General features: G+C 41.2%; 1 protein-coding gene across 1 annotated transcript in view; it reads left to right on the plus strand.

Annotated features, from left to right (window-relative positions):
• Nucleotides 1-11,673: 11,673 nt before the first annotated feature.
• Nucleotides 11,674-25,875, plus strand: part of Nox3 (NADPH oxidase 3) — a 54,883-nt gene continuing 40,681 nt past the window's right edge. The window contains exons 1-6 of the mRNA XM_015498693.1: nt 11,674-11,722; nt 12,312-12,407; nt 12,510-12,620; nt 13,545-13,629; nt 21,647-21,792; nt 24,168-24,349. Of these exons, the coding sequence (XP_015354179.1) occupies nt 11,675-11,722; nt 12,312-12,407; nt 12,510-12,620; nt 13,545-13,629; nt 21,647-21,792; nt 24,168-24,349 (668 nt within the window). The 5' untranslated portion in view covers nt 11,674. The remainder of the gene's footprint in view (nt 11,723-12,311; nt 12,408-12,509; nt 12,621-13,544; nt 13,630-21,646; nt 21,793-24,167; nt 24,350-25,875) is intronic.

A 25,875-nucleotide genomic window follows, 5' to 3' on the forward strand; every position in this document is an offset into this window, starting at 1 on the left:
TTCTGTCGGTGGTCGCAGTTCTGCCTACTTTGCAGGCGCAGGCAGCGGCACTGCCCCTCTGCAGGCCTCTGGGGCTGTTCTGCCGGTGGGTCACAGGTCCACCTTGCAGGCGCAGGGGGGGGCGGCTCTACCCTTCCTCAGGCCACTGGGCCTGTTCTGTCTGTCGGTTGCAGGTCTGGCCTGATCTGTGGGTGGTCACAGTTCCGCCTACCTTGCAGGCGCAGGGGGAGGGGGCGGCTCTGCCTCTCAGCAGGCCGCTGTTCCTCTTCTGCCGTTGGTTCGCAGGCCCGCCTACCTTGCAGGAGTGGTTGGCAGCTCTGCCCCTCCGCGGGCCACTGGGCCTTTTCTGTCAGTGGTGACAGTTCCGCCTACCTGGCAGGTGCAGGGGGTGGGGGGCGGCTCTGCTCCTCAGTAGGCTGCTGGGCCTGTTCTGTGGGTGGTCACAGTTCCATCCACCTTGCCGGCGCCGGGGGAGGGGGCGGCTCTGCCTCTCAGCAGGCCGCTGCTAGGAGTACTATCTTATCATCAGTTCATTATTTGGTCATTTGTTCTGAAGGAGATTTCGAGGCTTTTCATAAATCTTGGCATTTCATTTACCAGATTCCTCCAACTTAGCCCTCATCTCTTCTTCAAAGTCTAAATTTTAAGAAAAGAAAGAATTACATCTTTTCAATGTCTTAAACGTATCTTAACACAATTTAAAGAAGATTTTTTAAAATAAATTTATAACTTGGCAATTTGATTTCCAGACTAAGCAAAGCAAAGTTTTACAAATGGAATACTTTTAAATAAGTTATAATTAATTAACTATGCAAATATATCAAATAAATTTGGATACATAGTTAGATGACTAATTACAGTTCAGAAAGGTTAGAAATTGTAATACTATTTTTCAGCTTGGTTAATATAATATTATAATTGGGGTTGCTTTGATCATTGGGAATGTCAGAGACAATAATTTTTCAAGCTTGGCTGATTTCAAAATCATAGAGTTATGAGTATTAGCAGCTTAATATAAAATGTGGTACTGTCCACAAAGTTAAAAGAAATTATTTTTGTCATAATAAGCTATATTAATTTAATTAGTTATGTATATGGTTATATTTTTCATTTGAAAATGAAAGAAGAGTGATAGTTGATAGATCTAGTTCTTGAAAGAGAAAAAAGAACTCTTTGATATTTTAAATAGTTCCATAAGAAAAATGTTTGCCTCCACAAGTTTTATTATTTCATGCTGTCGATTTTCTAAATGTCCCTTAATTCACATTTTTATTCAGAAAGCACTCACGTGGGGCTCGGCAATGTGTTGGGTATTAGCTCTCCTTGAGCTAACTTTCATGTGCCCTCCCCTGGTCTATTTCAATTACGTCCTACTTTGCCTTCTGACTTCCAAATCACTCCTTCCAGTCTACCCTCGCCCTGACCCCAGATCATCTTCTTGCTATAGAAGTCTGAGGCCAGTACCTCTGCATTTCATGCTTTTACAATGCTTCCCTACAGTGACAATCCCAAACTGAAGGGCGTGGGACCTTTCCAGCTAACAGATGTGTTTTCTCAGAATGTGGCCCTATTTGGAATAAGGATCTTTGAGATATAATCGAGGTCTCTCAAGGAGACACCACCCTGGATGAGGGCAGTATTATACATAGTGAGTGACCTTGTAAAAGACAGAAAAGGAGAAGACACAGATACACCCAGAGGGAAGCAGACCATGTCAGAACAAAGGAAACTGAGTTATGCTGCCCCAAGCCAGGCACTATTGGATGGATCTTACATGTCCCCAAAGGCCATGATACTAAAGGCTTAGTACCTTGGTGCCACCTCAATAGTGACACTATTAAGAGATGCTGGAACTTTAGGAGGTGGAGCCCAGGGAAAGAAAGTTAGGTCCTTGGGCGCGCGCCCTTGAAAAGAATGTTGGGAAACTGGCCTTTGTTCCCTCAGCTCTCCTCCGCTCTCTCTTCTTCCCCAAGTAACCATGGACAGAAACCTCTGAGACCATGAGCCAAAATAAACCTTTCCTCCTCTTAACTTGACTGTCTCGGGTGTTTTGTTACAGAGACAGAAAGCTGATTAACACACCAAGGAAGGTCAAGGATTTCCAACAGTCACTAAAACTTCAAGAGAGGCATGGAAGGGATTTTCCCTAGGTGCCCATGGAGAGAAGAAACACTTACAACACCTTGATTTTAGATTTCTGACCTCCAGAACTGTAAGAGAATAAAATCTGCTATTTGAAGCTGCCGACTTCATGGTAATTTGTAATGATGTCCTCAGGATACTCAGTGACCTGGCCCTGGCTATCTCTCCATGTCTCTTCTCACCTTCTGGTCTTCACCTTTGACCTGTTTATCTGCTTGCCCTTCCCTCACACCCCTGTGGTTTTGTGACTGCTTTTGCAACTGCTGCTCCCTGTGGTTTATGGTTAAATCTGGAATGCCTCCCAGAGGCTCAGGGGCTGAAGACTTGGCCTGCCATGCAGCAATGATCAGAAATGGGACTTTTGGGAAATGATTGGCTCTTGAGGTTCCAACCTCATCAGCAGATTAATCCACTGATGGTCTGAAGGGACTGAGAGGTAGTGGACACTTTATGAGTTGGGGGCTGGTTGGAAGGGAGTGGGTCCTTGGGGATGGGCCCTTGTTGATGTATCTTCTCCCTGGCCTCTTCCTTTCTCCATTTCTCTTTCCTTTCTGGCTGCCATGAGGTGAGCACCTTTGCACCACCAAACCCTCCCTTCCATGATAGTCTGCCTTTCCACAAACCCACAGTGATAGGGCCAAGCGACTATGGAAACTGTGAATCAAAATAAATCTTTCCTCCTTTATGTTGTTTTTCTCAGGTATTTTGTCACAGTGACAAAAAGTTGGCTTCCCTCCCTGGAAGACCCTTCATATTTTTTCCTTCCTGATTAAATTACAAATCCCTGAAATGTGTCTCTTCCTTATTCCCCAAGATGAGCAGGCTGTTGCCCCCTGGTGGTACTGCTGTGCAACCACACCTTCTTTTTATAACCTTCCACACTAGACTGGAGTTATTTCAGGGGAAGACATCTTACAGAGGAGATCATATTTAAACTGATCCTCAAAAAGGGTTGAATGTATAAGGCAGGGGATTGTTAATTTTACATGTCCACTTGACTAAGCTATGGTCCCAGTTGTTTGGCCAGCCACAATACAGATGTTGCCTTGAAGGTATTGTTTTGTTTTGTTTTGTTTTGTTTTAAGAGATGATTGACATGTCAATCAGTAGACCTAGAGCAAAACAGGTTACTCTTATGTATGGGTGACTCTCACCCAATCAGTGAAGGCCTTATAAGCAAAGATTGAGCTCTTCCACGTAGAAGGAATTCTTAAGAGAACAAGAGAGAAATCCTGCCTTGCCTGAGCCTTCAGCCAGCTGTGCAGTATCAATTCTTACCTCATTTTCTGACCTGCCCTACAAATTCCAAACTTGTTTTAGTCACAACCAATATCCGTTAATCAAATGATACACAGTCATGATACCTCACCTGTAGAATCCAGGGGCCGCAACCTCCTAGAAGAGACTTTGAACTGAAAAATTGAAGATCTACAATTAGGGACCGTCAATTTGTAGCACCTGCAACTCCAATGAAACTTAAATTAGCTTGGAGGGATGACACCATAGAGAGGAGCCAGGCACCACAAGCAACTCTAGACCAATACACCTGATTTTCAACATGTTTACAAAGAGTTCTTTGCTCTCGTTGAAGATTCCGAGGCTAGATGTGTAGCTGGTTGTAGAGTCCTTGCCTAGCCTGCATGAGGTTGAGTTCAATCCCGTCCTCTAAACACTCTAATATGGGTCTTGAGCAATTACTTTATTTCTTCTTCTTGGCGAAAAGAACTGCTAAGATATGGGAATGGGGACAATAAATTTTACTTTTAAATTACATAGCACGAACAAGGCAATTCTTCAGGTCACTGTCCTATGAAGTCATGTTCTTCACTTGGGAAAATTCACATTTTAAGCACCATGTTTAAATATTTGATATTAAATGTACACTCTCTCAAGAGCTGCCCTGTCAGTGAGGGAGAGCAGAGTAGCACCCGATGACTGATCCTCTCTTTCCACGGGACTGAAAACACAGCTTAATGACTCCAGTCATTCTGAATAACATTTTTTTCTTTATTGATTCAAGTTAATCAGCCAGGCCACCATAAAACGCCTGTAGCTCTGGACACCAATCAAAACAGAAGCACTCATGCAGATAAGGGAAGTTGTCATCAGGTGTTGTCATTAAGCATCTGTGCTAGGGACTCAGAAGTGACATGGCCGGGCAGGCAGACTACAAGACTAGGCTTTGGGTATGATGAGCTCACAACTCAGCTTCCCCTCTACATCTGAGGAGAGTTCTGTAGCCTCTCTGAATCTTCACATCCTCATCTATAACACCGTGCTTACGGTACCTCCTCATAACTCTTTGAGGGTTACGTATCCAGCATACAAGATGCCTGGCTTCTGAAAGACCCTCCCAAAATACCCATTTTCCTGGCTTTTGGAAAGTGGAAAGGTCCTCCTATTAGCACTTCCAGTTTCCACTGCCTGGGATCCCACTTCTGAGTGCGCTCTCAGGAGGTGACTTCTGCTGATTCCTTCTTCTCTGTCCACTGTATATAGCAAAGACAGGAAAGCAGAGGTTTAAAAAAAAAAAAAACTAGCCAACGAAACTGACCACCCAACTTCAGTCTCATTTCTCCACTAACCACAAGTATGACCTTAACCTTGTCCCTTAACTTCTCTGGTCTCTGTTTTCTCTTCAACATGAGAAAATGGCAGTAAATGAACCCTAAGCATTCACTCACATCTTGAGAATCATAATTCTAGGAATATTTATTCAAAACATGGGACCCTGCAAACCATCACTAAAAAGAATTGCTGCGTCTGTTTGTGTGTGCCTGTCCTGGGTCACTGGATGATGACCGTGTGCTTCTTTTTCATTAAAAAAAAAAAAAAAAATTGTATTGTCTTGATTTAGCTTCCTAATGGCCTTTTGTCAACAAAATGAACCTTTAAAATACTAACAATACGCACATTAACAGTTGGGTAGGGAAAAAAATACTAAATTGCACGAGATGACAAATGAACAAAAACCGACTTCATCCTGCAAGAGGGACACCAGCGCCCGCGATGACTGACGTTGGCGTCTTTGAAGACACACGTGAGCTCTTCCCCCAGCTCAGAATTTCATGTCTGATGGTTTTATTTAAAAAAATAAAAATAAAAATGAATAAAACCTTTGTGGCTTCCTGTTCTTTTCTGAACTCTGGTCAAACAATCCCACAGTTTGGCAGACTTGGCTTGTGAATTTCCAAAAAGATGGAAAGTAAACTTTCCGGCTTGTCCAAATGGATGGTGAAAACAGAGAATTTCAATACATGTTCATTTGCCTTCTTATTTGCTACCGGAAAATTGATGAGTGTCGCAAGAAGTATTTATTTGCAGGAGGGTTGTTTTATGTTATTTCACCTATCCCGTGTCTATTAAATCAAATGGGTGTAATTCACGGTCTGCCTCCGCAGAGCCTCGGCGGCAGCAGGCACAGAGGGAGGCTGGGGGGGCCGCTGTGCACGCAGCGTGAAAGAGCAGCGGGAAAAGGGTGGTTGGAAGTGCTCTTCTCATCACAAATATGTGTCTTCAATATTTAGTTGTTGTGGCAGGAAAATGCCAACAAATACATGAACTGTAAACCATCTGGCTTGAAATATGTTCAAATATGAATGTTCATCTTGAAAAATGAAATCTATGGAATTCTGGCATCCACTTTGACTTTTGAGAGATGAACAGCTTGGATATGCAAAGAAGGGATTTCTCGACTAGACTTCTTAAACTTTCAATTTTCCTGAACTCGGAGGTTGAAATGATTCACTACCCGGAAAGGAGAACTTTGCTTGTGCTTTCAAACTTTAATGAAAGCCACTGACTGCTTTAGAATCCCCGCCACTCTGTGTGGGGGTTTGTATAGAATTGTCTTGTGCTGAGAAGCGCAGAAATGGATGTGGTTCTGTATTTCTTATTTAACATTAATTAACTTCTGATGTGTGCTAGACACAATATATAATATTTAAAGAGCAGGATAATCCTGGCTTTTGTTGGATTTTTAAACCAAGAAATTAAAACCAACAAATAGGAGAGTTTGAATGGTGCCTTTCAGTTAAGGGTAAGAAATGTTGAATTAGTCACTCTGGTTTCTTATGAGTCTTCAGGTTCATAAGAACGATTCTCCCAACGATTTCAAGAAGGGTTTAGTGACTTGGCACACGGGAAGAAGAAATGTGCTGCAAATGTCTGTGAGCATTGAGGAAGATGAAGGCAGGGATATGGGAAAGCCAACAAATCACAGAAGTTCTGGGCTCAGAGGACCAGAAAAAGAAGATTGTCACTCTCTCCATGCTCGGGAGTCCCCAAGTGTGCGATCTTTACCACTCAGGATGCCCTCACTTTTACATGATTCTTCAGTCCTTGCATATGTCCGCGTCACCTCCCCAGTGTCACAGGTTCTCAATAGCAGAAGCAAGACCTCAAAACCCCCCTGTGCCTATGATTGTGTGATGCACATAAGCAGTGATCTCGGCGGGTATTCATTTGAAATTGCTAGTGCGTTGGATAAACCTAAGAATCATGAGGCAGGGGAGGGGAGAAAGCTCAAACTCAGGAGAATCAAGTATGTTTGTGATACAAGCCATTTAAAAGAGGTATTATAAAAAACATACTTGCTAAAATAAATACACAGTACACTTAAATTGACAAAAGTTAGGTTATTAGTCATAGATTTAATTAGATTTATTTTAAACTCAGCTATTTTCATATGTATGCTTTCTTCACTTTTTTCTTTTATTCTGCTTTTCCTTTAAGATGGAATCCATGCAACATGATTTATTCAACATAATTACATAATTGTCACAATAAATGCTTCTCAAAATAATCATGTAAGGATTGGGAATTACATGTGTGAGCAATTTTTTTCTTTATTTTTTCATCTCTTTTCACCTTAACGCTTAAATGTTTATATATGCTTTTAGGAAAAGGCAAGAACATGTTTAATGCTTAGAAGAGGCTCATTTGGCAATGCTATTTTTATACTCTATGAACGCTGCTGTATCTATAGGGAACCTAGATTTTAGTATGCAGCAGAAGAAGCTACGAGGTGATCAATCTTGCCCTTGAAGATCAAAGTGTTTCTTTGTTGGGTCAACTGATCAACTAAGAAACTAAAAAAAAAAAAAACTAAAAATGTAATAGAATGAATCCAGTCCAGAAATCCAGCAAGGTTAGGACAGTCTGCATTCAAACATAAGAGCAATTAACCTGCCTTTGCAAACATTTGCTCTATCCCCCTTGACTCCCTCCACTATGAAGAATTGCTATTGGTGAGCTTTAGGAGAACAAAATCCCCCTCCTCTTTTGTGGTGGCTGGGAGAGCCAACCAGTAAACCCATTCAATCAGAGAAAGCACCACCTTGCAAACAAGGCAAATTTCACTTCTTCTGAGACAATTCTGAAACATGGGAGAGGCACCGCCTATTAGTGATGAAAATAATTAGAAAAAAATAGATCAAATGCTAAGCGTTTATATCATTTCAGAGATTTTGCACAATTTCCTTCCTGCTTAAAGTAGCCCCTTTAATCTGTCCCTGGTTCTTTGAAAATGTTCAGTCTTTATTTAACTTGTAATCTGCATCTATATAGATTCCTTCAACAAAGTAAAAACGGAGGCAGCCCTTTCAGGCATGATACGCACCCCTCAAATTTTTACCAGGTAGGTTAACAAATAATAAGAGTAACCCAATGTCTCCTTTGTGAAAATTAAGTGTTTTCATAAAGGACCCTGAAGGTTAGACTGAATTGGACTTTGGTATGCAAAATTACTGAGCCCTGAATGAATTTGAACATAATTTAAAATTTACTTATGATTCTTTGATATGAGTCAGCTAAAAATCATTCCAAGTTCTACAAAAATAAAATTTATGAAGAAAATATTCATGCTAAATCATGAGTCATATTTTCATAATACAACCATTAAGAAATGTTGTATTCTATAAGTAAATAGTAGTTACACTAAAACATGATGTTCTTTACATATTCAAAATGAGGAATCAACGAATCACATTTTAGGAATAAGGATGAAGCATATAAAGATCAAATTTTAAACAAAAACTTTTAAGTAGTATTTTTGCTGTAGTACTAGAAATATCTTAAGCAACTAACAAAACAGTGATTATACATTATTCCTCAGCATGTGTTAGCTTACTGTTGCTGTGACAAAATACCTACAATAAACAACTTAGAACCAAGAAATGCTTCTTCTAGCCCATGATTTCAGAGGTTTTAACAGTCCATGATCTCTTAGCACCAAGTCTTTGAGCCAGTGGTGAGGCAGAACATCATGGCGGGGAGCATGTACAGAGGTCTGTTCACCTGTACTGGCCAGGAAGTAAAAAGACAGAGAGGAAGAGGCTAGAGTCCCAATATCCCCTTCAAGGGCCTGGCCCCAGGGATCTAACTTCTTTCCACTAGATCCCCACCTCCTAGTGCCATAGTCTGGCAAACAAGCCTTTAACACATAGCTTTTGGGGGACATTAGGGATCCAAACCAAGAAGATCAATATATGTCTCTCATTTATAATAGTGTACAGAAGGCTGGGAAATTTTAACTCTTCTTCACACTCATTGAATCGAAAATAGAAGATATTATAAAATTCTGGATGTGTTCTCTCTGAATTGACTTTTATAACTCAATTGAAGAAGGCTTCTAAGATATGTAAATCCTAAACACTTCAGAAATAACAAATCATTTCATCATAGAAGATTATTGGCTTAAAGAATTCAATATAAAGACCACATCTTCATATTGCTTGTTGTTAAAGAAACTACTGAAGATATTTCACTAACTGCACTCTTATCTCAAGTGAATGCTGCCAAAATACCTGTGCTTTTATACATTTCTAGAGGGGAAAATCTTAAAACATAATGCCTTTTTCTAAGGAGAAATAAATCTATAAAATTTTTTACTATGAAACCTATGACTTCTCCAAAAGAAGCACCATCTTGCTTACCTGTGGTTTTGGTATGTTTTTGTGTATGTGTGTGTATGCACAGGTAAAGAAGCAGTAACATTGACTATAGGAGGTAGGCATTATAATTAATACCATTAAATAATGCAGAAACTGAGGCTCAAAATAGTAACTCATAGTCAGGGCTGGATGGCAAGGAGAAAGTTCACTTCTTCATCAAAATGTTCAAACTGTGATTCTAAATCTCTCCATGTTTAGAGATAAAGATGTTTCAAAATGTAACCGGCCGAGCACAGTGGTGCATACCTATAATCCCAGTGACTCTGGAAGCTAAGGCAGGAGGATCATGAGTTCAAAGCCAGCCTCAGCAATAGTGAGGCCCTAAGCAACTTAGTGAGACCCTGTCTCTAAATAAAATAGGGCAGGGGATGTGGCTCAGAGGTCGAGCACCCCCGAGTTCAATCCCATAAAGGTATCTGGGACTTATACTCAGGTGTGGTAAGACAACAGACATAAAGACATCTACTTTGAAAGAAGTGTTTATTACTTATTAGTCCCAAGAGTAGGGCCACCCCATGTCACTCAGGGCCATGTAGGAAAGCACCAGACTGATCAGGAATTAGAAGAATCAGAGGGAAATTATGGACCCAAAGTTTTATTGTGATTTCCACAGGAAGAAGGAGCAAGGTGTATCAGCATTGGAGTGGGCCTAGGATTGGATAGTTTGAATAACTGCAGGAGGCTCTGAGCAATAGGTGGTCACCAGCTAGCTGTCACCAGTACCTGACCTGGGATGACTGAGGAGAGAGAAAAAGTTGGCTTGGTGTGTGAGCATCTGATAAAGGAGGTGGCTGGGAGGTATGAACACTGCATTGTATTGGTTACTTTGGATTTTAAAGGAGTGTTCACAGGCAAGTAGCTTGGAATTGACTAACTGTTAACTTCCAGCCATGGTGGAAGGGCAAAGAGAGGGTGAGAGAGAGAGAGTGCAAAATGAGGGCCTGACTTTTCCTTTTATATGGAACACACACTCATAATAATGGCACCAATCCATTAACGGATCCTGACCTCATTACCTTGCATTAGTCCCCACCTCCCAACACCGTCCCACTGAGGATCAAGTTGGCAACAAGTTTGGGGACGCATTCCAACCACTGCAGGCTCCAAGATATCAAAGCCTCACAAAATGTAGGATAAAAAATATATGATTAATAAGATGACTTATGTTTACTGTTCGATCATTCACTGCATTATATAGAAATAACTTCATCACACATGACAACATATTCAAAATTTGTAAATTAAATGAATTCCTACAACTTACATTACTTCTGATTTATAGGACTGCAATGTGTATCTATTAGGTAGCTTTTATGCACAGATCCATATACTAGGAGTTTATAAATAAAGCATTAAAAGGTAATGGACAAAATTTAAAAAGCTAGAATCGGAGAGAATTGAATTCAAGCGCATCACTCCTTCAGCAAGTGGTTTCATTGGAGCTTCTGTCTACATTAGTGTAATGGGGCTCATACTGTCTACCTGCTAGAGGCAATGGATGATTTAATTAGACAAAACTTGAAAAGTTCTTAACTAAGTGCTAGTATACATACGGGTCAAAATTATTCACAGTGACTGTCCTTACAAGATTTACAATTTAAAAAAAATATATATTTTAGGACAATGAAATTGATCTACCCTAGGAAAACACAGAAAGCTTTGGCAATTATCCCAATGATACAAATCTCCTATTTTCATCTTAATTATCTGAAATTTTTAAATGAAACACTTGAGCCAGAACTAGCCAGAGAATTGCTTCAATTGGGATAACTCTGCCTACCAGAATAGACACATAATCATTGTATTATAATAACTTTGACCACACAAAATCAGAGCATGATCAGGCTCAAATGCAGCGACTTCAGGTATTGTCCAAGTATGAGAAGATAGTCTCACTTGCCTCCCTGGTGCACTAAGTAGGCTTGAGGGGGGGGGGGGCAGGGAATGGGTTCTATTCCATCAATCACCCCACCCCACCCCCATAAAAAGCTCATTTTTTAATAATAATCACACTTTTAGATTTGTAAGACTTTTCCTATCTGTGATTTTTCTTAGAATCTTTTTTCCCCATCATATTCCACCATTTAATCATATTTAGCCCCCACTCCATATCTTCTCTGGAGACCTTTTTGGAAAGAGGGGGGAAGAAGCAAAGAAGTAAAAACAAAGTAGAGGAAGCTACGTCAAAGCGTTCCCCTGTGTGCCACCTGCAGCCCCCGCGCTATTTCCTAGTTTTACATGTGGACTTATTGCCGTGGAGACTGCAATCGTGTAGAAAATGAATGGGGTATAAAGTACAAGAGGACAATTTAATAAAACAAGCTTTCTTTTCTTATGAAATCTTTGAAGAAAGGAATCACTAGACAGAGACCCGCCTTGTATTTACCCAGGTCAGGAGGCATGTCAGCGTGCTGATTGCCTGTGGCAGGCAGTCCTTAATTAGAAATTCCTTGAATCCAGTAGGTGCTTCCCAAGACAAAAAGGCAAAGTGATTGAGAAGGGTGACCCTCTTCAGCACACACGTCCAGGCTCAGGTGACTGCAAGGAGTCACCGGCTAATGGCAAAGAGGAAAATGGCCATGAGGGGCTGCTGGATTTTGAATGAGAGTCTGTCCATCACGATAGTAGTAAGTGTCATTTTTTTGTCAGTTTGCCTTAAATGTACATACTCAAGAGACTGATTGTTGGGAGGACTTCTAGAGACCTTAGAAGTCTTGAAACATTACTTCAGTTAAAAAGACTAAAACTTGCTAGAAAAAATTCAGCAGATGTATTTAATTTATCCTTATAGAATCGTGCAAAGTTGTTTTCCGACTGAGTTCATTTTTAATTATTTTTAAAGTCAAGTGGTTTGTTTTCGCATAATGTATGAGGGTTTCTCTAAATCAAGTGAAGTCTTTGAATTAGTCTATGAAATTGGAATGTTTCTAGAGCACCTTAAAAGATTTCCTCCTTGTTGTCTGCCAAGCTGTGTTGACTAAGAAGGTTTTGTAGTTTTCGTTAAATTACTGGAGGTTGACCTAGGTGTCTAAAACCAAGTTCATCATTCTTTATCACTGTGATCTCTGCAAAAAACTGACCTGTGAGAAATAAATATGTGGAGCAATTCTGATTAATATGGAGATGCTCTTTGTTTCATTTCAAAAGAATGAGTAATTCTAAGTGGAGGAAAGGTTGAAGATAGCATTGATGGGTTCTCTTTTCGTTCAACTCTAGGTCTTATGGCTGGGAGTGAATTTGTATCTGTTTATCGATACTTTCCTTTGGTATGAAGAGGAGGAGTCTTTCCACTACACCCGAGCAATGCTGGGCGTAAGTAGAGTTGGCCCTAGCCATTATTGCTCCAGAGAGCATCTGTTGTCCCAGTCTCCCTCGTCTTCATGGTATCTTTTTTGTGTCTTCACCTATGGACAGTCAACTCTGGCGTGGGCACGAGCATCGGCACTGTGTCTGAATTTTAACTGCATGCTAATTCTGTTACCTGTCAGTCGGAACCTGATTTCATTCATGAGAGGAGCAAGCACCGTAAGTACTAAAATATTTGAAATCATCTAAGTTGTTACAACTTAACTAACATAGGGCTACTGAAGACAAACATGTACTTAGCCATACCCAGGAATCCTCCTTAAGCTTAGGTTTGTTTCTCTGCACGAGAGGAAAGAAGAGGTAAAGCTGAAAACCAGTTTCATGTGGCTTTGGCTTTTGCCATTGGCCTCCTTCGCAGCTCCACCTCTTGTGGGTACATTTGCTCCGTGGAGATGGAAGCATTACAACAACTTGGGCTGGTACCGTTTCTGACTGAAAGAGGACAAATATACAGTTGAGATGAGCCACCCAGGAGACATTTGAGTTCTCACCCAAACACAATCATGGTACATGAATCTCAGTACACAGATTTTAACATCTCCCTGGCATATCGGGATATTTCCTAATTACAGTAGTGTCATTGCACTGAGTACCTTAACTGTGTTCCATCTGAAACAGAATAACATACGGAAAATGAGGCCTTTGATAACCTTTACATCATGATCAATTTATTTTCGTAATCATTTTATGAATATTGGATATACATGAATATAGTGCCCTTCTGCATAGTGAGGAATAATTTATAGATTACTTAAACCCCATGGATGAGGAGGAAGGCCATCACCTCCAGTTTCTAAATAAAGAAACTGCATTCAAGCATGCATAGAGAACCCTTATTTGAGAGTTGTTAATTATAGCCAGAAAACTACCAACTCAATAATTTTTATTGAGTTGAAATTTCAAGAAAGCAAATAATAATCTTTTGTTTTGCTGTATGACTAATTGCTGCTAACTTTCACGTCCTGTAGTCTCACCCTGAGAAATTTAGCAGCAGAACTGAGTCCTGCTCTCTTAACTCTTAAGACAAGGTTGTCACTGGGACCTTCCCCTGAATTGGGCTTTTACTTATTTGTTTTTATCTAGTGCTGCAAAGGACCCTGGAGGAGGCAATTAGACAAAAACCTCAAATTCCACAAACTGGTTGCCTATGGGATAGCTGTTAATGCAAGTAAGTACTTATTAATTGCAAAATGGATTTTATAATACCTAATGTCAAACCTGATTTTAATCCCTCCATCAAGTCTCACCCTTAAGTAAAAGAAATCTTTACCATCCATCTGATAGATAAACCATATACGAATGGGTTTTTTTTTTTATTTCTGGATTATACTCTTATATAGATTGTTCCATACAACAACTTTAAATTTATGAAAGTTGGTGAGATTTCCTGTTCATTTGTAAGTAGCTTCTCTTGTTGATAATTCAGAGACAAATACCTACTTGACAAATGAACACTTGTTATTCAATGTAATTTACATTAGAAATAAAATTGACCTGTGCTCAAGCTCTCAGAGTTATAGGAAAATGACTACCAAATGGTATCAGAGACAGAAAAAAAGAAAGGAAGGTCATATGAAGGAGAGTACTGAGTTCAGTCTGAAGAGTACTGAGCCAGTGGATTTGTGAAATATCTTGAAGAGATGGGAATCTTTATTGGCATATAAAGTCCTGTTGTTATTATTATACTTCTAATTCAAGAAGGCAAGGCGGCTGTCCGGTACAAATTAGCAGCCCAGGCCAAGGTTAGACCCTGGTCAGGAAGAGAGAAAGCAGGGAAATCATCAACCGCATTGTGGTTTTGTTGGAAAACAGACACTGGAATAAAAGGCCATCAGAACAATAAAGAGTTATGATTCAGGACCATTTCCCTCAAACTAATTTAACTATAAAATGTTTTCCTCATTTGTTTTTATCCTCTCATGCATAAAAAATAGCAGAGTAAAAGGAACACTCAAAACAAATGTGAATTTAATTAAGCAACAAGACATGACAGACGGTGCCCGAGTGCCAATTAACACAACTTTGGGTGTGCAGTGAGACATCAGGGGAAGATTCTCCCCATTGATTGTCTTCAACGCCAGATTAAACCAACCCAGAGAAATGCTTTGCAGAGGGTCTTTGTGGTTTGTTAAGAGATAAGGGTACAAAGACATCATGTCCTAGAGAAAATCAACTGAGGGATGGGGGGCAAAGAGCAAGGCTTATTCACCTGGTGACCCAAAGCCTACAACTTTTGATGGATAAGTGAATGCGTGAGGAATGGAGGCAGGGAAGCAAATTTCAGCTTAGAAAGCAAGTCTTTTCCACACCTTGAAACTTATCTAAAATGATATTTAGAGCCCCCTCGGGGCATTGAGTTCTCTGTTGTGGGCAGTGTCCAAGCAGAGGCCAGAAAGCTTGGTAGGCTCCTCAGAAAAGGAATTCAAAGAATCTCTAGGCTTCCTTTAAAACCTTAAGAGTCCTCATTTTTGTACACTGAATATGCACCGAATGTCTCCCGTGTGCAGGACACCCTGACAGCAGCTGCAGCCTTCTGAAACAAGGGTGGCCAGGGCTCTTTTACCATGGAGCATCCTTCAGTCACTAGAACCAGCAGCAGCACTAGAACCCCATGATCAAGCTATTGAAAGCCCGGGCTAATGGTTGGTTGTATGATCTCAGATTAAACTTTTTATGTCTTCTACGGAATTAAAAGAACGGTAATAACAATTCATGCATCTCAATGAGATGTGCAGATTATTGCCAGGACTGGCACTTGCTGCTACTGCAGATAAGATCAAACCCAAGCTCAGCAGCCTGGCAGTCGGATTCTACGGCCCCATCTGGGTCCCTACCATACCCCACTGGACTTTGCCCTTCAGAGCATTCTGGACCTCTGCTCATGGCATTCCCTTTACCTGAAGTGCTCCATCTCTCCTTCTTCATCCTCACTGGAGGATGTGTGTAACCCTGGGAGAAGTGCATGCACATATCACCATATCCTGGTCTACTTACTCAGGGCTGGCCCTCTCCCCTCTAGACTGAGGTCACACTTCCTACCTCAGAGCGACAATCCTCAGACTCTGATGTGCCTTATGCACGTTGACTTCCGCGGTCCCTGTCACATAGCACATCCTCAACAGATGTGGTCAAACTGAGGATAAGTGGGATTTGGCAATAGACATGAGGTTGAAGGAACTACTGGGAAAGGTATAAGACCCAAGTACAAGAGTTGCTCAGAGAGCCAGGAGCAGCTTTGGGTGGATGAAACACAGAGAAGGGGGCATGAAGTGGCTCACAATGACACCCATTGTTCAAGACAAGAAGTTCACATTCTGCTGCAACTATGGACAGCAGGACGTTCTTTCTCCCTCTTCCCTCACAAATCCCTGGAGAGCATCAAGCATTCTTCCCAGCCCACTTCCTCTTGAACCACCAGTGCTCTGCCAGGCTCCCAAACATCCCCCAGGCTCTCCCAGCAGAGTCAAAGCTGCATCTGAGAGCCACGCGCCCCCCTCGTCCACACCTCCATGGCAACCAGCGCGCTGTTGTGGTTTGCTTCCCAGGCAAAGGCAGGAAGGTGGAAAGAAAGCTCTCCGCTTCTCCCAAAGCCTGACAAAGCAATTATTACATTTCACATCAACTACGCAACGCGGCTGGCAACTGTGCTTTTAGGGAGGAAAAAAAAAAAAGACAAGCTAAACCCTGGTTTCATAGCTACACCTTGCTTTCCACATTTTGTCCTTCTGATGCATTCACAGGAGAGCAGCTGCAATGTCCCTGCGCTTATTTTATTAGCCTCGCCCATTATGCTGCTTTTCAAATAGTCGACTGGCTTAATAGAGGTGTGTAACCTTGGGAGAAGTGCATCCACATTGAAGTTTGCGTGCCAGACTCTAATTTCTCATCTGTTCCCCTCCAAGTTGAACTGCAGGCTTTAATTGGTCAGATCATTAAAGGATGTAATTAGAGACTGGTGGAAGTAGGCTAGGGAGGAGGAGGGAAGGGGAGAAACAATGGTCTCTATAATCAAGGGCATCACCGAAAATGCAGTGACAGGAGCCCTTCTTCGTCTGGCTTCCTGCCTCCCTGCTTGCCTGCCTATGATAAGAGCTGCCGGAGCATTCTTCAAACACTAATAAATCATGCTCAGGCACCTATAACCCCACTGGTATAAAAATCGTACTTTCACAGCCTCTCCGTTCTTATTAATGTGGATCTTTCTGGATTCCCTGGTCCACGGTAGACCTTGAAGACCCCTCCAATTGAAAAGTAGCACTTTGAGCCTGAGCTCCCATCAAAGGAGGCTGTAAACAGTGACCTAGGCAGCTCTTTCCAGCAAATTCCACGGCTTGTGTCTGCCAGGTTTCAGGGGTGCACAATTACCCTGGGTGCAGTTTCTGATGAGTTGCTAAAATTAGTTTACAAACATCAATAAACAGAACAGGGGCAACTTGAGAGCAGAGAGCTCAGAGTAAAGGTTCTGGAGAAAGCAAAGATTTGGAGGCCCCTGAGGAAGAGAAGAGCACCAACAGCCCCAGCTCTTCAGGGCCCGACCCCCAAAGAATTGCTACTAACCAGTTCTGCTGGAGGGACTGGGAGCCCCAAAGACGCTCCACCTCCAGTCCTGCCCAACAGGATCTAATTCAATTCACAAACACAGCAGGCACAGGGTGCCAGAATCAGTGGGTCTTCCTGCAGAAATCAGACCGCAAATTCCAAAGTCTTGGCCAAATTCTGGCTGCAGAAGTGCATTCAGGATTTGTCCTGGTCCCTGTTTCCAAAGGCTGCTTAATTAGGAGGTGACTAACTCCAAAATGACTGTTATCACTGACGGGCAGGCAGAGAGACAGCTAGAACTGACCACACTTCCAAAATTCCCCTCTATTATGTGTCCTTTGATCTTCAGAAAAATAAGAAGGAAAGAAAGAAGGAAAAAGAACTATCTCAGGGCAGCTGGCTCTAATTGTAGCCTTTATGATTTTTTTTTTGTTCACTGTTCAGTAAAAGCTCCTTATTTGAACTCAGAAGTTCACACACCAATTAAATGTGCATGTGTAGTATTTCCAAGATTGCTACTCTCTTTTAAAAGTACTTTGGTGAGAAAATAAAATTGTAGAAAGACCCAGTTATAGCACCTTTTAGCCTGGAGCATTTGGGTGGGTTATGCATCTCAGTTTTTGCTTTTGTTTTCTGGGGTTGTTTTGTTTTGTTTTGTTTTTTGTTTTTGTTTTTGTTTTTTACACTGGGGATCAAACCCAGGGCCTGTCCCATGCCAGGCCAGGTGTTCCACCACTGAGCTACAGTCCTGGCCTCTGCATCTTGGCTCTTCCAAGGAGGGTAGAGCAGTGTGTACTATGGAAAGTCCACAGGGACAACAGAAAGAGCTCCCCTGAGTAGTTGATTCCACTGGATTTACTGCAAGACTGACGAGTCCCATCTAAACCAGCGCTGACTTTGAAAACTATATAAAACATGAATTTCACATTTGCATTATTACTCTAATAGTAGTCTGAAGATCCTTTTTGGATCTTAAACATCCCTGATTAACTTCAGAGAAAGATACAGAGCTATATAGCTGGAAGGAAGTTAAAATATACTGTAGTTTCCTCCAATCCACCCACTTTACAGATTAAAAAAAAAAACGGGGCTTAATGAAATTAGGTAACACCTCCATGTTCTTTGTGCTGCATGCGAACAACAAATCTAATATGTGAAATGATCCTGACGGCTGAGAGAGAAAAGTCAAGCCATACCAACATTTTATCACATCTTTTGAGCAACTGCCACCATAACATAGGTAGCATGGTTATTCGTATTTTAAAAGAGTAAAATGTACAAAAGAGAGAACAGAAAATACAATGTCTGAAAAAAGAACAAGAACTGAAGTCCCGGCAGCCCTGGATTGAGTAGCTGGCCTACCTTTATTTCTGAGCCAAGATCACAATAACATTAGGATCTGATCTAAAAGGAAAATGAAATGTTTAGATAAACAAAAATGGGCATACGCAGTTTTCACTCTGAGAGTTCCTGAGACAGATAAAATATCCCACCTTTCATCTTCTGCCTTGTAAAGCAAAAACAAAATGGAGGCGCTGAAGCAAAGAAACACTGAAGATACGAATTTCAAATATGTGAAAAATACCGAGGAGAGTGGTTTTCAGCCTATTCCCTCAGAAGCCACCTCTTGAAAAGTGTCCTGGGCTCTCTTATCCTACTTCATTAGATTCTTCAGCTCTGTTAGGAGACACCTGGCAATAAGAATAAATAAATAGTTCAATATCTTTGTTCATTCAATCCACACACTTAAATTTAGTTTAACAGTGTCAAATCCTCATGTGGAAATCAATCTAATAGAAAACAGATTGTGATCAACAGCTCATTACATGGGGGAGGAATGCTATAAAAACAGAAGAATATAAGAGAATTTATTCCATATTCTCTTTATGACTGTCCCCTGTGGATTATGCAATAGTACACTGGTCACTTATTTTATTTTAATCTGAAGTTTGGTTTCTATTTCTATAAAATGGGAACAGCTCTAGTTTCTCTGCAGTGCCTTAGTGTCTGCTGGGAGAATCAGAAATAGGAGGAGCACCCGGGTATCTCAAGTGGTAGGCAAAGGGGCAGTTACACTAGCTCACAATAAGGACACCAAATGTCACCATGGGTCATCAGCCTTAATTAAGAATGGTAGATTAGGGGCATCAGTAAGCCATTCACAGAGCTTTACCTAAACTTGTGGGAGAGCCCCGTTCTGAGAAAAAAGTAAGTCAGAGCAATATATTTTTAGTCCAAAAAGCAGTAAAGCCTATATGTCAAAAGATGGGGCCCTGAAGTCACATAAACAGGGTTTTATCTCACCTTTGCCATGAACTTTCTGAACACTGGTCTATACAATAGGACTAAGACTAATCCCTGAGGGTTAATCGGATGATATGCCTATGCATTTCTAACAACACCTGGTGTAGAGTAGACATTCAAATATGAGAAATCCCACCTGTTTTTAACAACTCTGAGGTTATTATCAGAAAATAGTAATTAGAAGTGCCGGACAATGTGTGTGTTCAAATTGGCAAACAGTTCCCAGTGTATGTACAGCATTTTGGAAGAGATGGCTGCTGGAGGAGCTTTTCTGGCTTTGTGGCTGTTGAGGCTAAACGAGGCAGCTCTCTCCTAGCCATGGCCACATGTCAACAAAGCTCATGTATTAGTCTATTATCCATTATTGTAAAGAAACAGTAAGGCTGGGTGCTTTATAAAGAAAAGAGACGCACTGGCTCACCATTTTGGAGGTATAAATTCCAAACAACATGGTGCTAGCTCTGGCAAGAGCCCTATTGCTGCATCACCTCCTGGCAGAGGCACCAGGGCTGGAGCACACAGAGAGAGAGCGAGCCAGCAATAGTGAGACAGCAAGCCAGACACAGGGAGCCACCAGTAAGACCTCCACTAGGCCCCACCTCTTAAAGGGCCCTCTCCACATTGTCACACTGGAGACCATGCTTCTAATACACACACCTTTCCCCAAACTACCCCCAAACCATAGCAGCACATAGGAGAAAATATACTCTCTTCAATGCAAACCTCACTGAATTCACAAACAGGCAACAAACATCGTAGATGCAGAAGCACTATCATATGCCTTGCTTTCTTTGGTGAGTCTCAACTAAAAGTATGTTTGATTTGATTTTCAACTTATTAAAGCCTGAAGAAAAATGTGCTAGAAATATATGCCAGCAGATATACGTCTCTAGTCAACGTTGAAACCATTGATTTCCTGACTCTTTCTTTATCCCTTCTACCTTTCTGTAATGTCACAGCCACTTAGAAAATAATTATTAAGTACTTGCTGGTGCTAAGCAATGGGCCACACACAAAAGTTTTAAGGAGGACTAAGTCTCGAAGAGTCAAAGTCCCTTGGGGACACAAACATAAATAAACACAACAATCATTTCTGAGAAATCGTGTAATCAAAATATCAGCTGTGCCTATGGAAGTGGAGAAGTTATAACAGAAAACAACTTTCTGAATTAGGTCTTAAAGCATGAGTAAAACTTTGCAAGGCAGAAAAGGCAATAGTTCTGATAAAAAGGACTAGGGTAACAGAAAATCTCTTCTAAATAGAAAATGGCATTTCTAAATAAATATGTGATTAGGACCACAGGGACCAAAATGACACCAATATTCTAGAAGTTTCTGCTGGTCGCGTTTGCCCCTTCTCTGACGCACCTCCACCTACAGTGGACCACCATGGAGAATCTCATAATTCACCCACAACTGGTATAGACTATAATAGAAGAGAGAGAGAGGAGATATCAACTGGGGAATTGCCTATATTCCAATCCCAGGAAATGAGTCCTCAACTGAGTCTGATCACAAAGGCAGGTATCAACCAGCTCCCCAACTAGGGTTCCAGAGCAAAAGCATGCAGTTGTCTAGACACTGTGATTGCTGGCTGCCCAGAAGATTTCACAAGACATGTGGAGGAACATCAGACCCAGAATCCTCAGCCATCTAGATAATCTATGTCCCTGATCTTATTCACCCATTCTCAAAATTAGAAAGCACAGAATTTACTTTTCAAGAATATGGAGAGGGTATTTTAGTTCCATAAATACTGGTATATTTCAATACAGTAGGACTAACACATTCAAATACACGAGACATGTGGATATGTATACCTATACGTAAATGCTAAAATATATACAGGAAGGAATGGACAATATAATGTCTGAAAGAGAACAAAATCAATATATCCTGGTGTCATTCATGTATATCATTAAATATATCAGAGTGTATGAGGAATTCCAGAGGAATGCTTTCTGCCTTCTTAAGAAATTTCATACTTTTATCTACATGCACATGTCTTCTTTAAGAATTATATCTTATATATAATTATGTTGTGATATCATAAGACCTATTCCACTTCTAGAGACTGTATGTTTAAAATTGTTATGTTGAATTGAGAATTGCTTTCTTTCTCAACATAATTGAAACGAATGTGGTGAATCACACACCATTTTCAGAAGCATTTGATCCACTCTATTCAAGACACTGGGAAAGATGCCTAAGTAAATCAATTTTCCTTGGGGAGTTTGAAAACCAGAACAGAGAAACTTGATCACAGTGGCATCGCATTTCTGAGTAACTACAAAGGACAAAATCCATATGTTGCATGTCCTATGTCATCTCCTCATCCTCAGCCATCCACATTGTGGCCCATTTGTTCAACCTTGAGCGCTACCACTTGAGCCAGTCGGAGGATGCGGAGGGACTCCTGGCAGCACTTTCCAAGCTTGGAAACACCCCAAATGAGAGCTACCTCAACCCTGTCCGGACCTTCCACACAGTGAGTTCCAGTTTCCCTTTTGAAAAATCCTTCCTTATCTCATCCCTTTATCAGGAAAAATATATTTCATTAGCTTTTAATACAAGAGCTGGAGAGAAGATGTTTATGCCAAACGTTATTATCATTTTCACCTTTTTAAACTTATTTTTTTCAACCATTAATGTTCCTGGGAGGTTATGAGCAAAGCGAAATTATTAATTAATTTGTAGTGAAAATACATAGGTGGTACTTAAGAATGTAGTCACCTAATGTAAAAACCTAATATTTTAAAATTCAAAAGCAGCTCATGATCAGTTTTTTTTCCACTGATGTTAGACTCATAAAGAATGTGAATCCCATCTAAATGCAGAGATTATAAATTGGATGTCTTCATTTTCAATTTGCAAATTGTTTTCTGGATCCCTTCTCCTGCACCTCATATTTTGGCCCACATGAAAACAGGCACTAGGTAAAGAAGCTAATTTCATAACGAGACCTGCAAGGCTAGTGACCCCACTGATGCTAATGACCTATATGCACAGAGTGGCAGCACCTGTGGGGAGGAAAAAAGGAAACCCCAAATGTAGACACAACCATTACCCTTAGAGGAAAGGACAATCCTCTTCCTCCAGACCTCTTCCTTTGTGGTTGACCCCAACTTTTTCCACGTACTACTATATTGCAATATGTGTCCAACATGGTGACCGTGTTAAAAAGTCTATATTTTCCAAGAAAACGGCTTTGAAGGCAACACAACGCAGCAGTAGAAATCTCTCTGTTGTTATGTGGGCCATCTCCATGAGTGACCATTTCACTCATACAGCTTTACTGAAGGGAGGAAAATTCAAAATCTGTTTTGGGAGTGATTCTCCCATGTTAAACTCCTAATTACCCTAAGATGATAATTCAATATCAAGCCGTTGATCAAGTTGAGTTCCTTTGCTCACTTGACAGCAATTAGAAGCACAAATTTCACCTAAGCACGTGGGCAGACCTCTCCCATCACTGTGCACCCACCTTTAGTGGGGAAATGGGATGCTAACCCATTTCCCCACTAAAGCTCCAGAAAATCCAGTGCTACACAAATATAAGAATAATTATCAACATTTTAAAGAGATCACATAATGAATAGAATACATGATAAGTAACTTTTAAAGCAATTGAACAAAATAATTAACACAATTACTTTTACATTTTTTAAGCAATATACTATGTAGGCACTGACTAAGCTCAGAAAGCCCTCTAAGTTGGGGTGTTTGGAGAGAGATGATATCAGTTACACACAGCAATTGGGAAGAAAAGGAGTGGGACTGCTTTAGAGGATTCATTGCAACTCAAACCAGTCTATAAACGTGCTGCAAGAAAAGAGGAAATTTGCCTTAATAGTCAAAGAAGGATGATCTGAAATTAGCACAGCATATGCTGGAAATGGATTTCAAGTATACCTGCAAAAAACCTCCTTTAAATGTTTTAGACAGACCCCTTTCCATTTTATTTTCACTCTTTGCCTTGTGAGGAAAAAATAAACAATGGAGAAGTCCCTGTCCAAATTACCTTCGGATCTCAAAGCAGCCCAAATTAATGAGGTTTTACTGACAAAAGATATAGTGTGAGTTTATTGAGCTCGTGGTCGGCTCAGCGATAGTAGCACAATGTATGAATACTAATGACTGGGCAGGAATATGGGAAACTCGCAATGAAAACCAAACGCCTTCTGCTTCATATTCTAAAAGGCTATTTAACTGTCCCTTGCACTCTTGGGTCAGAATTCAGGCCTTTTGGGAGTATCCACCAGAAAAGAATAGCTGTACCTTTATTGATCACCTAGGATTTACCAAGCCTTATTTCAGGCCCCCTAAGGTGGCGTGAAAGAAATGCAAGTCATGGTCTTTCCAATTAAAAAGCAAGAGCTAGGAAGAACTACCAGGGGAACAGAGTGTGCAGCTGCTGTATTAGAAATGCCCCTAAGGGACTTCTCAAAAAAAAAAATGTGTTTATTAATGTTAAAATGCAATTAAGCATGGTGATCCACATTTTTTATTTTGAAAATTAAAAACTTAACAACATGGATTGACTTGCTATATTATATCTTAAAATGCACTCTTTGTATTTTATGCTAATGTCTACCCAATACAGTAAGTTGGAGATGAAAATTAATTTATATAAATGGGAAAAAAATGTAGTTAATGACATGGCACTTCATAAAATTCGAGCTAAGCACAGGGGAAGAAGGAAGGGTGAGGGAACTCACTTCTTGAGTTGTTCCCAGATCTTATCCAGCTAATATGCTTCTAAGCAAAACATTGTGAATGGCTCTTTGCTTGAACCTTCAAGTGTTGACTCTAAAAACTACGAAGTGTATGAGATATTAATGTCGCGGCATCCGTTTCTGTTAGAACACAACCACTGAGCTGCTGTCGACAATAGCAGGCATTACGGGCCTGGTGCTCTCTCTGGCTTTGGTCTTGATCATGACCTCTTCAACAGAGTTCATCAGGCAGTTCTCCTATGAGCTGTTCTGGTACACGCACCATCTTTTCACCATCTTCTTCATCAGCCTGGCTGTCCACGGGGCAGGGTAAGTCCAAATTATGTTCAGCATGTTCAGATTATTATCTCCATGAATGTCAAAATCTTTGAAAGTCCTTCTAATAAAGGAACACAATGTGTGGTGACAACAGGACGCCTATTAAGTGTGAAAATGCATGCCCACTGTGGCAAACTTCTCTTTGTGATACTGAAAATAAGTCACCTAGGTAGAGAAGTATTTTATTTATTTTTCCAAGCTCACTCGGTTAGTGAGTCTTGACATGTTTATAAGATTCAGAAATTCTAATGAATGCTGGATGACAGCAGATCTATGTTTCATTCTGTACCTGTTTCTGCAATCCAATTTATGTGGGATTAGTCAGGAGATATACTTTTTGACATCTGGATTTCACTTCTGCTTAGCCAAATCCATCAACTAGGCAGACCAGTATGCAGGAGAGCACAGAGCATTTGAGATGACCAGCCAGACCTGGGCTCCAGAGATCAACTCTACCCCTATTTAGCAGAGTGACTGGGCACAAGTGTTTTGAGTTTTCTGAGTCTTAGTTTCCCCATGTGACCTCTCAGATACCTCTTTGCACAGACATCCTATGAGATTTATTCTGGCATTCAGCACCTGCAGAGTGTTAACCCTCACAGAGAAGCTGGACCAGCACCTGAAGTATTCAAGGGTGCACAATGTACCCACCTGCACGTGTCAGTTCCTTAATGACCTGAATTCACTAATTGCTGTCTACAAATGAGCTTGCCCTTTTTATTCATTTCATCGACTGGTGTTTTTCCCCCATTGGATATCCATCTGCAGGATCAATTTGACCCTGACCACAATCTTGAAAGTAGAAAAGGTGAGGGTGCCCCCTTTCATAAGAAGGAGTCCAATGGCACTCAAGGTCCCAGGTGAATGAATGGCAGAGTCAGACCTAGGGCACCAATCCTTAGGGAATTAAACTTCTATTTTTAAAATATTTTTTAGCTGTTGATGGGCCTTTATTTAATTTATTTATTTATATGTGGTGCTGAGAATCGAACCCAGTGCCTCACACATGGTAGGAAAGTGCTCTACCCCGGGGCCACAACCCTCTACTTTTAAGAAGCCCTTGAAGAAGGAATGGACCCTCGATTTTTTAAGGCATATCTTCGTCCTCCAGAAACACGTGGCGGGTGGTGGTGCAAACACCTCTTGGCTCTTCCTCGGGTCCCGACTAGCTGAACACCTTCTTTCACTCGGCCCTGCAGAGCGCGCACACGAGGGGCCTGGACGCCAATGGCTCAGCTTCTGCGCAGACGCAGAAGTGCAGGTGTGCAACCCCACCCGCCTGGCCTGGGAGGGCAGCGCCTTGGCGACTCGGTGGTCCCCTTGGGTGCCCGAGACAACTCTTTTAGATTCGCACCTTAGCAAGTCAGCTGTCCCCTCCAAACTCCCTCCCTATAGGAGATGCTCCTTCCTGCCCAAGCCCCACTTCTCCAAGGGGTGACACTTTCACGCTGCCTATGCCTCATTGCAAGCTGCCGTGTCCAGCTGCTTATCTGACATGCACACATTGTGCACACACT

The sequence above is a fragment of the Marmota marmota genome, unplaced genomic scaffold, assembly GCF_001458135.2.
Source record: "Marmota marmota marmota unplaced genomic scaffold, marMar, whole genome shotgun sequence".
NCBI lineage: Eukaryota > Metazoa > Chordata > Mammalia > Rodentia > Sciuridae > Marmota > Marmota marmota.